The following is a 12,774-nucleotide window of genomic DNA, read 5'->3' as shown; positions in this document are numbered from 1 at the left end:
TTTTTTCCCCTGCTCTGTAAGGCAGCTCCGTAAACTTCAGCTCTTTTCTATGAGCCCCTGAGCTGCTTCACATCACACAGAGCTACCTTTTCTTTTCACTTCTTGCTGCAAATGCAAAGGCTCTTCTCCTGTGTGCTGGAACTGAAAGCGATCATGAAGAATTGCAGGTCTGACCTAAGCGTTCTGCGTCTGGACATGCTCTGCATGCAGTTATTAACTGCAGCGTGAAGGGCCGGCTCAGCCTTACCTTCTCCATCTCTTTCTTTGTCCAGAGGAGCTGAAGGGCTTTCAGCAATAGGAGTGGGTCCTGGCCTGGAGGAGGGAGGGAGAGAGGGAGAAAAGGGGGGAGAAAAACAAAACAAAACAGATTTATTGGCTCTGTACAGGCAGCCCAGACACACTGGGGCATTGTTTCACCGAGGAGAAATCAGCTACTCCATGCCACTGTGTTTGAAACCACCACCCTTCCAACTGTCACTCAGGATTAAAGTGCTAAAATCCTCACTCTGAAACCCTCACGAAATAACAGACATCAACTTTAACTAAACACCCGCATGGGCTCCAATACTGAAAAGCTGTAGTGGTGCATGTACACCAATCGCGCTGCTGCTACACATCCAGTATGTCCCTCACCCCTGTTAATATCAAACCAAAATGGTCCTTGAAAACAAAGCATCTTGCATAGGTTGGAAAGGATTATCAACACACTAATTTGTAATGAAATGGCTCTAAAGTGTTTAACCTCATCACAAGCTGTGGATGGAAGATGTGAGTGGGTGAATTTTGGGAAGCTCGGGCTCTAGGTGCTTGGCAGCCTGTGTGTGAGCCCAGCCAGGCCAGCCATGGGGCTGGGAGCAGCCCAGGTCGGATGTGGTTTGTACAAGCTGCTGTCTGAGGAAGGGGAAACATGAAATGCTGCTGGGATTAGTGTCAAGGCTGAAAAATAGTGATCAATTATTTCAAAAGGAGGTGATTTAGAATTTTTCTCTTTTACTTTTTACCGATTTATGTGAGAATTTGTATTTTGTTATTTTGTATTAACTCAGGGATGTTGGTTGATGAGAAGCTCCCCATGACCCGGCAAAGCCACCCATGTGCTGGGCTGCACCCCCAGAGCGTGAGCAGCAGGTCAGGGAGGGGATTCTCCCCCTCTGCTGCGCTCTGGGGAGACCCCCCCCTGCAGTCCTGATCCAGCTCTGGGGCAACAGCACAAGAGGGATGTGGAGCTGCTGGAGTGAATCCAAAGGAGGCCACAAAGGTGCTGCGAGGGCTGGAGCAGCTCTGCTCTGGAGCCAGGCTGAGAGAGCTGGGCTGGGTCAGCCTGGAGAAGAGAAGGCTCCTGAAGGGGAGACCTTAGAGCAGCTCCAGTGCCTAAAGGGGCTCCAGGAAACCTGGAGAGGGGCTTTGGACAAGGGCCTGGAGGGACAGAACAAGGGGAATGGCTTTAAGCTGCCAGAGGGGAGGCTGAGATGAGCTCTGAGGCAGAAGTTCTTCCCTGTGAGGGTGCTGAGGCGCTGGCACAGGGTGCCCAGAGAAGCTGTGGCTGCCCCATCCCTGGCAGTGTTCAAGGCCAGGTTGGACACAGGGACTTGGAGCAACCTGCTCTAGTGGAAGGTGTCCCTGCCCGTGGCAGGGGTTGGAACTGGAGAAGCTTTAAGCTCCCTTCCAACACAAACCAATCTGGGATTCAGTGATTTTATGATCTGTTATAATTCATACCAGTATTATTCATCATACCGCTATTTCTGAACCAAATATTTAGGGATATTTCATTTTAAAGGCAGTAACACTTCTGATATCTAGTTCTATTTATTTCCCAATCATTTTCTTACAAAACCATGACTCAGAACATTCTGAATGAAAAATCTTCTACTGAATCAACAGTTGAATGAATTTAAGAATGTGAAGAATGAATTTAAAAGCATGAATGAGTTCTCTAGAAACACTCCCCGTGTATTCAGTGAGCACCTCCTCTTATATTTTTATAAAGCCAGAAGAAAAATGTTCAACTGAAAAGGAAACATCCTTTCAATCACCTTCTGCATTCTACAGTTCCTAAATAGCTCATTTCCAAGTGGTAGACTTCTTGCTTAGTCTCCCCTCTCACTTCATATTTCAGGTCACAAAAAGCTACTTCAACTGTGAAAAGCTCCACCTCATCCAACTGCACTCTGAAGCACTGCATTTATGACCTAGTTCCAGTAGCAAGCTGATTGCTGGTTAAGCCAAGAGCACGATAGTGTTCCCGTTATCCAGAACCTCTGGGAGACAACAGCCAAATTAAAAATGCCACATTTACAATTCATAAGATAATATTTTCTCTCATCTCTGGTCGTTCTGAAGTCCTGAACTCTCCAAACACTGCCTGTTCCTGCTACTGCAGCTCCTTGGAAAAGGAAAAGTCTCTTTTTACAACAAAATAGAAGAAATCCAGATCTCTTCTCCCCACAAAATTAGCAACTAAGAGTCAAATTCAGCCCATGTGTGTGCACATGCATATATATATAGAGAGAGAGAGATATATATACACACACACACCCCCCCCTCCTCCTGGCCCGGCTCCCAAAGAAATTTATACACATACAGGAAAAAAAAGGAGCCTTCAGACCAGTGTGTAACCAAATACACTGTAAATCTGAGCTGTAATTAATGCAGTGACCAAGCTGGAATGATACAGGAAATGAGAGCAGTTAGGAAAGCAGTGGTTCACTCCAGATCCAGCCAATAATTCAACTTGTTAAAAAGCCTTCTAAACCTCAAGCAACAAAACAAGCCCTTTTCTTACGTGATTTTTTCCTACCTCACCTCCTTGTCACAGAAACGTGATCTCATGTTTTTCATACACAGACGTATGGAAACCATCTCTTGAGTCACTTTTAAAGAACTTAGCATGTTGCCAGCATGCCACCAGGCAAGCACAGGTCAGAAGAAAACCACCTTCTCCCTCCTCAGCCCTGGAAGGGAAAGCACCCACCGGGTAGTTATGTCCACATCACATCTCAGGGCACTGCAGAGCCCTGCAGCAAGAGAAGGTCAACCACGGGGAGAGCAATCACCCATCTTCTGCCATGAGCTGTCAAAAGGTTTTGCTCTCTGATCAGAGACCAAATGTTCTCTATGTTCTCCGTGCATAAGAAAGAGGCAATTCCCACTCAGTTCTCCAGAACTGGGATTGAACAGGAGAGAAAACACTGAAATACTAACTGCAGTAGTCTGGTGTCAGAACAGCGCTGAATCATAGAATCCAAGAGTGGTTTGGGTTGGAAGGGACCTTAAAGCTCACCTAGTTCCAACCCCCTGCCACAGGCAGGGACACCTTCCACTAGAGCAGGTTGCTCCAAGCCCCTGTGCCCAACCCGGCCTTGAACACTGCCGGGGATGGGGCAGCCACAGCTTCTCTGGGCACCCTGTTCCCCCCTTACCTGGCAAAGCCTTGTAGGCGTCTAAGGATGAAAGGCAGTCAGAGGCTAAACAGAACAATCAGTCACTCTTAGAGCCAAACATAAATGAGACAACAAAGCAACATTATGCTTCAGCCTAGTCCCACCAGAGTGGAAAGACGTTGCAGTTCACGCTGGATCTTGGGCTATGGTATCTAGCTACCCTCCAGCTAGGACAGCAGACATCAATGTGAAGGTCCACATTATTTTGGCTCCTGAAAGAAATGAACAATTTATCTTTCTCCTGCAGGACTTCTTTGGGAGACTGGCCTCATCATGGTTCTCCTGGACCCTTAAAGAGTGAAAAACTTTGGCACGGATAATGAAGCAGTGATAGCACCATTATGTTCCCACTGGAATACCAGACAGGTTCCTGCTCATCCACATCTGAGAAGGAACCAGAGAAGCAGCAGGAAACTAATGCCAGGATATCCAAGAAAAAAGGACTGAACCTTACAAGGAGTTTCATAAGCCTTCCAGAACAAATCTGGAGAGCAGATGATTACTCAACACAAAAGGGAAAGAGGACGAAATACATGGCAAGAAAAACCAAAGCAAAGCGACTGATCCCAAATGGTCACAACTGAACCACAAGTGCATCTGGGCTCAGAGGACAAGAACAGGAACATTCTGAAGCAACCTCCTGACACTACAGTAGGAGCAAGAAGTGGCAATTGCTAAGTTACACGTATTAAATCAGTGACAGAACAGTGCCTGCAAAAGCAAGGCTAGGTCAGGGAGGCCAGAAAAACACCTTCATGTGTCACACCGAGAACACCCAGAATCTCCACTTCTAAAGAAAAGTTCAGTTCTGCAGACTTCTGCACACTGAGGAGGTGCCCAGCGATGAGCAAGGGCCATCCAGTGAGCAAACCAAAGGAAGCTAGGATGGAGCCACGTAAAACTGCATAAAAAGCAGCAGGGCAAGTAGGAAAGCACCAGCTCTGTCTGCCCCAGCTGTGAGCAGCCAAGCAAGGCCAGGTTTACCATGCTGGAGAGGCCAAGACGAGCCTCGGGCAGCTAATCCCATTCAGTTCCTGGGTCAAGGTGGAAGAGAAAGTGCTCAGTCTGACAGTGATCCTACACAGCTCAAAAAAAGGAGTTGCAGACCGTAAAATACCTCACAAAGCTTCACCAAAACGAGGCTACAGCTCTTTGGTGGAGCTCTCAGACACATCTGCACCCACTCCAGCAAGACCCAAATGACATCGATTTCTTGGAGAAGGATTTGGAGTGGGGCTTGGGACAAGGGCCTGGAGGGACAGGACAAGAGGAATGGCTTTAACCTGCCACAGGGGAGATTGAGATGAGCTCTGAGGCAGAAGTTCTTCCCTGTGAGGGTGCTGAGGCGCTGGCACAGGATGCCCAGAGAAGCTGTGGCTGCCCCATCCCTGGCAGTGTTCAAGGCCAGGTTGGACACAGGGGCTTGGAGCAACCTGCTCTAGTGGAAGGTGTCCCTGCCCATGGCAGGGGGTTGGAACTGGATGAGCTTTAAGGTCCCTTCCAACACAAACCACTCTGGGATTCAATGATTCTTCATCTGACAGTTTCTCCAAACAGTGTTTCCTGGTTTAAAAATTCTGACATGAACTTGTTTCCTTTCGACATTTTTCATTCTGAAAACCCATTTCCGTGCCCTGCATCTGGCACCAAAACTGAAGGAGATGGTACATCAAGTGTTTTCCAGTTCCCAATATCTGTGGTTACATTTCAAAACCATATAAACCACAAGGCTTATATTTTTGAGTTAGAAAAGTGCCTTTGAGGAAAGCCATCAACTACTTTCTGTTCATTCTTTGCTTCTTCTTTGTGCACACATCACTGGAAACCTGCTGTGATCACAACAAAAGCCGTGCCCGCGGGCTGCTGAGCTACAGCAGAGCGTTTGCTGCTGCCTCCTTCCAAACTCCTGCTGCATTATTCACTGGTTCTGCTGAGCCCCCCTGGCAAGAGAAACCCACTTTCTGACTGAGGCTCCTTGTGTGTCTCACATGGGGAAAGTGAGACATCCAACCCCACAGGAGGAATTTACCAATGAGGAAAATTTCTCACCACTTTTTCTTTGTGTCAAATGGAAGCGAATGCCCCACGACCCTGGAAAAATGACAGTCACTGATGAAAAGATACAGAATGCAAAAAAACCAGGAACCCCTCAAAAGGAGGGGATCTAATGGGACCAAAACGCAGGATCACATCCACCAACCAGTGCATTACAGCTGAAATTCATGGATAGAAAAGGTCAAGAACAAAATGCCGATGGTCAGGTCTCCTTTCGGCAGAAGCTTATACCTCTGCCTTGCAAATTAACAAGACTGTAATGAGTTTTGAATGGAATATATAACAAATCTCACTCACCCAGGAAACAGTCACTGACTCTACTCTCACCAGGTGTTTTGTGCACCTTCTCTCCTAATAAACCCCTGAAACCTGCCCTCTGTGAAAACTCTTGGGAACCCCAGCAAGCCTTTGAGATGTTTTTCTGGAAGGCAAAGAAAGGGTCTGGATGTGTCTGTCACCACAAGTGCAGGTAGCCCATCTGTGTTTAAAAACTGAAACATATCCCTGTATAGGCAATGGACACACTGAGGGGAGCAGAGTCATTCAGCCAACTCCTGTTTTGGCAGCACGATGGGTTCACCCAATGCTGTGCAATGTCAGTGACAACCAGTACTGCGCTGGGCAAGAATCAATCCAAGTCTCTTATCAAAACCCACCTTGTCTTAGTGTTTTTCAGCAAAGCGCCGAGTTCACCCCAAGTGTGAGGTGATGTTGTAGGAGAAAAGGCTGATGGGGACAGAAATATCACTCTGATGATGCAGAAAAGAATGGCTGCATTTTCTAGTGACACATTTTGAACCTCTATGAACAAGCTGATTTCATTAAAAAGATACAAGATTCCTCCAGAGAAACACACAGATTTTTCCACCTTCCAGGTTTTCGTGCTGTGCCTCGTTGTAATGAGCACATGTAACAGGAATAAACCTTCTGACCTTGAGGATTTTTAAGCTAAAGAAAATTATTCCATATGGAATTTCTCCTAACAATGCGAAGTGACATTTAAAAGACACAAACCTCATTTTAGACTATGCAGGTATTGCGCAATACACATTGTAAAATCCTGGGGTGTAATTAAAGAAAAACACAGAGGAAGTAGAGACAATAAAGAAACAAAAGTGCTATATTATTTTAAACTAAGTAAAAAGCCTTCAGAAGCAGCCTGTGTATGTGACTATGTGGGTATGGGGCAGCGGGGCATGGCCCTGCCACTCTCCCTTTGCTTTGTGGAGGGCTTTTTCTGCCATTTGTTCCTACTTGGATTTATCCTATGGTGTGAGAAGAGACACCTAACACACTGCAGAGCCATGGATTGGGTAAAGATGTCATGCAGATGAGAATTAATGGCCCCCAATGAAAACAGGTATGACATAGATTAAATACTTCTTTAAAAAACGGTTAGGATTATGCCTAAGCAGTGTTTGGTCCTGTCACATCCCTGTGGTGCTGAAGACTCACCTTCAAGAGGTGCTGAACCCCCTGTTAAGCCTGAGGGCACCAACAAACCTGGGATTGAAATGGGGAAATTTCTTTGAAAACAGAAATTCAGATGATGAGAGACCACGCACTGCCCCGAGCATCCCTGCGAAGGCTCCACGGAGACCTTGGAGCAACCTGCTCTAGTGGAAGGTGTCCCTGCCCGTGCAGGGGGTTGGAACTGGACGAGCTTTAAGGTCCCTTCCAACACAAACCTGTCTGGGATTCTGTGAACTGGGAACCTTGGGCAACTTCTTGCTTATTACTGTATCTTCTGGAGTAACTGTGGGTCCATCCCAGGTGTATCCAGGCAAACATAACCTTGCAGCAAGGCCAATGTAACTTTCTTCCTTGGCTTCAGAGGGAGGGAAGAGCAAAGTGTTATTATGCATCATAAGCTGCAGAACCGGAGTGGGATGCAGCTTTACTTCAGCTGGTCAGAACTCGATAGATGCACTACCCTGAGAAGCGGGTTTGTGGCTACTGCTGCTCCATCCCCCTTGTACCAATCCATTCTCCAGCTCTTATTGAGAACACGTGTTCTAAATGACATTTAATGGCATTGCTGTAATTTGCCTGTATTTTTGCAAACAGTGCCAAGGATCATGTTTCCTACTTCACCCGCAATGAAACGCAACCTCTGCTGCTTTGCATCTGCATTGACACCAGAGCAGCGCTCAGCCACCCTCCTCTGCAAAGCCACGGTCAGCTCTTCCTCGCTCTCATTCAATTCACTTTCTGCACATAAAAGTCACAAAGGGTTGTGCTTAATGGACGTGGCACTGCACCAAATACTTATAACTGGGAGTGGAAAGAAGAGGAAGATAAAAATGTAGTTTTCCCCATAAAGAATCCAAACCCAAACAACTTAGCCAGCAGCCAAGAGGGCAGAGCTCCTAACTCCTGAGGAAGCGCGTGAGAAGGTCCGGACCAAAGCAAGTAACGCTGGGAACTGCTGGGCTTGTCCTGCATCCCCCCCACACCTCCATGGCCCAAAGCACATGTTGCTTCAGTGAGGTCTGGGTCCATCCCATGCCCCCAGTGCTTCTCCCCAAATAAGTGTCCAACACATGTGCTCCTCAGGCTGGGGAAGTGAGCGTGGGCCTGTGCGCCCTGAGCATCCATCACCTAACCAGTGTCCACGTCAGCTTCTGATCAGATCTGCGAGGTCACATGAACCAAGAGAGTCTATGGCTCTTGGATACCTCTCAGCCAGTTAAACTGTCTACAGGTGTCTTAAGGGAGACAGATTTTTTTCAGGGATATCACCCACATTCCAGTAACACCATGACCAGGATTAGCTTCCAATGCATCCTTCTCCACCCTGAACGTTACTTTTAAATGTAAACCAGCACCATCTTGGAACGGGGAGGATGTTCACTCATGAGAGTGTCTGGGGAGACCTTACAACAGTCTTCCAATGCTTAAAGGGGCCTACAAGAAACCTGGAGAGGGGCTTGGAACTGGATGAGCTTTGACCTCTCTTCCAGCCCAAACCAGTCTATGAGTCTGTGACTCTATGATTTCAGATGCACCTGCACCAGGGGGTTCAAAGGCTCTTTAACATTTTCTTATGGCAGAGCCTGTGTCTTAGGAAAAACAGATATTTCCAGGAATGATAACAGTTCATTTCCAAGAACTCTAGGACTGAGGATTAACCACTCAGTGATTCATCCCCATCTCCACCAACTACAGTGATGAGACACCCACTAAGAACAAAGCCCCCTGAGCTCTCTGCTGGCAGGGAAGGTCTCAGGTAGCAGTGTCTGCAGGCAGGCAGAGGAATGCTGCTGTAAGAGCCTGATCCATTTAAATGTTAATTACATCCCACCACTGAATCCTCCGCTGCAAAACATGCAAGAGGCTCAGATGTCACAAAACTATTTCATTTCAGAAGCTTTAGCACCACTTCCAGAGCTCAAAAACTCACCATCCCAGCTCCCAATTCCTTAACTGCGTCTCCCACAGAATACAAATATGCTTTTAAAATGTATAACTATGTGGGTTTAGCTGATTCAAACAAGGAAGTGAAGCAACAAGATGGAGAGGGTCCTGCCTTAGAAGGTATGTCTGGCTCCCTCCAGCCTTCAGCTTGGTTTCCACTTTTAGCTACGGCTTTCTCATCGACTGAGCTTTGAACTCCACCACACAGATGGCTTCAGATCTCCGAAGGGAAGTAACCACACGCAGCTACCACAGGCTTAGAAACTCCACACACCACACACCTCCCCTGTAATTTAACATTAAAGATGAGCCTTTTGGGCGGTCTGCGAATCTCAGTTCACCAAAGGAGAAGCATTTCTCACTTATTCCTCCAGTTCTGCATTCGCACATTCAGATTCAACTCCTGCACTAACACAGCCAGTGAGGATTCTGCATCAGCCATAAGAGGGGGAAAAAAGATCCCCAAACCCAGTGAGTTCTTCACTTGAAATCACCTGATTATGAACATCAGCTTGTTTTCAGCAGCCAGAATCCTCATTTAACAGGAATGGTTCCTTATTTCTCCAGTTGCTGACCAGCTGTCACTGGTGTGGTACATTCCTCCCAGCCCTGTGATGCTCTTACACAAAAGTCATCTACTCTTGCTTGCCAGAGGAGAGGAGACCTTTGGGCCCTGGGTTTCTCCTGCAGCCTCTGCACAGGAGATGATATACCCATGACTGGAATTGTTACTGGAATGAATGTGCTCACATCCCCTAATGCACAGCCACGAGGTGGTCCAGAGAGCACTTGGAACTGTGGAACCAGTTTATGTTTTGGTTCATAGGCCAGATGGAAAATTTAGGTCAATACAAAACAATTCTCCCTATCCCAGTTCTCCCCCTGTACCAAAAGCAGCAGGAAAGCTTCAGTGCAGTTCAAATGAGACAGTTGTTCCAATCAGCAGGAAATATTTTGCTTCACTTTAGGGGGGAGGTCAGTATCATGGAATCCCAGCCTGGTTTGTGTTGGAAGGGACCTCAAAGCTCACCCGGTTCCAACCCCCTGCCACGGGCAGGGACACCTTCCACTAGAGCAGGTTGCTCCAAGCCCCTGTGTCCAACCTGGCCTTGAACACTGCCAGGGATGCGGCAGCCACAGCTTCTCTGGGCACCCTGTGCCAGCGCCTCAGCACCCTCACAGGGAAGAACTTCTGCCTCAATGCTCATCTCAGTCTCCCCTCTGGCAGGTTAAAGCCATTCCCCTTGGCCTGTCCCTACAGGCCCTCGTCCAAAGCCCCTCTCCAGGTTTCCTGGAGCCCCTTTAGGCACTGGAGCTGCTCTAAGGCCTCCCCTTAAGGAGCCTTCTCTTCTCCAGGCTGCCCCAGCCCAGCTCTCTCAGCCTGGCTCCAGAGCAGAGCTGCTCCAGCCCTCGCAGCAGCTCCGTGGCCTCCTCTGGACTCACTCCAACAAGTCTCTAGAAGCTCCTCTTCTGGTGGTTCTCTGCCATTTTTCAGACAGACCTGATTTAATAGAAACATCTAATTCAATTATGTAGCTTGCATGTAGGATAGCAAGGTACGGGCCAGCAATTCCTGAATTGTAGTCTCTGCGTTTCATCTGCTGCATTAATGTGACAGCATGCAATACCATGTCACAGGGTTAGCTCTACCGATTGTATTTTCTCTAATATCCTTGCAAAAGCTTATCACAAAGCATTCAGCTCTGCATTCAATGCTGATTTCATGTTTCTCATTTGATTGTTGTAGAGAAAAGCTGGAATTCCTCAGATGCCATTAGCTGAGGCCACCCCTTCCTGGGATCACCATGTTAAGCCATACCTTGGTCTCTACTGCTGACTACATTGTTACTGAAAAGTCAAGATGTAGAGACCAAACAGGAATATGGCTGAGAATGAGCTGTGCAGGGACAACACTGGGAGAGAGGAAGTGCCATGCTGGAGAGGAGAAAGGGAAACAGACAATGGTGGGTAGAGTAAAAGTGTATTGAAAGCAATACAAGTATTTCTAGAAAAGAATCCGGTCTGTCTCAATGGCAGTAAAAGCCATTCTTTGAGGGCAAAAGAGATCCATTCTGAGACATTCCAGTTATGAAAACATAATAGGAAACCTCACAATTTCACTAATACATGCTCCATTTCTCAGTGAGTCACAAGTTCACATTCTTCTAAGGCAACCTCCCAACTGAAAACAATCCCCACACTTCAAGCAAAAGAATAATAAAGCACACATATGCTTCTTATAAAACAATCCGGACAAATAACCATGGCTTTTGTTTTCATAATGGCTAAAATTCATCATTTCCCCCCCAAAAAACACAGATCAAACAAAAAGCACTCTCATTAAAAGAAAAGGCTGGCTTGTCTGAGCAGAGAAGCCAATCCCATTTTTCTCTTATTTTCTTAGTGCTTCTAGTCAATGAAGGGAAAGGAGAGCTGCTGAGCAGACACTGTGGTGGGGATGGGCCAGCTCAGTGCCCCCTGCCTCAGTACTGGGACCAAGGACCTTCCTCTCCCCACCACTGGGCACTCACACTCCCCTCTCCCAACTCGTGCATACAGACACCTGAGCAGCACCACCGGGTGCAGCGCATGAGCAGGAAAAGCCCTTCAGACCCAGGGCCAACTAAAGAAATAACAGTGAGACCTAACCAAGAAGTTCCGTGGCTGTGGGAACGTCCTCACACAGCCTGAGATGACCTGCTCTCAGGGAGCAGAAACATCCCTTGCCCATGGTCCCATCTCACAGTGGCCAAGCATCTCACAGCACCAGTCTGAACATGCTTTTGGGTCACCCACCATCCCAACCAAGCAGAAGTCATTTTAGGACACTTCCAATACACCCTGGCTTGACAAGGAGAAGTGCACATGGTTTTACAGGAGTGGCAATTCTAAAAATAACACTAAGAAGCTGCTTTCTAGGCAGCCAGTGAAATACAAATTAATAAAAGCTTAAAAATGGAACAATCTTAAACCTTTTGCAAGTAACTGGCAACACTGGTAATGGTTTCCTCATCTGTTAGATGGGCTGTAACCTCAATTTCAAAGGTTAGTAAGCACCAAGATCATAGAATCCCAGCCTGGTTTGGGTTGGAAGGGACCTTCAGTTCCAACCCCCTGCCATGGGCAGGGACACCTTCCACTAGAGCAGGTTGCTCCAACCCTGTCTAACCTGGCCTCGAACACTTAAAGGGGGGCCAGACCCTCTCCCTGCCCAAGGCCGCATTGCTGAGTTCCACCGGCACAGACCAGGCCCACCACAGAACCAAAGTGCTGCAGCTTCATCCCTACCAGCAAGGTGGAGGGTGCTGAGGGCATCCAGCTCCTCCCAGCTTCAAAGGATTTCTACCTCTGTTACATGCCCAGCCCCATAACTGGAACAGCTGATTCAGCTATTTAATATCAGACACATCCTCTGTTTTCATCTGTGGCTACAGAACCCAAAGAAATCTGCAGGTTAGACCTGAGAAAGAGCTGGAGCCTGAAGGGTACTTCAGCATTTCTGCCATGTTAAAATAACCCTTTCAGTAAAGTTCAGTAAAGAAATTGACTTTTTTGTTGTTTTTTTAGTAGCCGAGACCATTCAGATCACTGAAATAATGAGGTTCTTGTTCTGTAGGTATCCAAAAGAGAATTAAATTGCTTTTTAAAACAGAAGTTGAAATAAAAGCTTTTACATGCTGAGAGTTCCTGATGTTAGCAAAGTACTCAGACATTAAACATGTTAAAATGCACAGCTAAAAACATTTGGTCCACTTTCAGTGCCCCAGCACAAAGGCTCAGACCATCAGCTGAGTCCATGTATTTTAATCTACCCCCATCAAGCGTCACCAATGTATTTCAGTCAAAGCTTTAAACCCAA

At 47.1% G+C, this 12,774-nt stretch overlaps 1 protein-coding gene across 3 annotated transcripts in view; it reads right to left on the bottom strand.

Annotated features, from left to right (window-relative positions):
* The window catches only part of EXD3 (exonuclease 3'-5' domain containing 3), a 292,767-nt gene that overhangs the window by 196,591 nt on the left and 83,402 nt on the right, over nt 1-12,774 (bottom strand). For all 3 annotated transcript variants that reach the window (XM_032920298.1, XM_032920299.1, XM_032920300.1), the window contains one exon: nt 248-312. In XM_032920298.1, the coding sequence (XP_032776189.1) occupies nt 248-312 (65 nt within the window). The remainder of the gene's footprint in view (nt 1-247; nt 313-12,774) is intronic.

This window comes from Strigops habroptila, chromosome 15, assembly GCF_004027225.2.
Source record: "Strigops habroptila isolate Jane chromosome 15, bStrHab1.2.pri, whole genome shotgun sequence".
Lineage (NCBI taxonomy): Eukaryota > Metazoa > Chordata > Aves > Psittaciformes > Psittacidae > Strigops > Strigops habroptila.
Note: the sequence above shows the minus strand (reverse complement) of the source record. Positions and strands in the feature narration are given on the sequence as shown.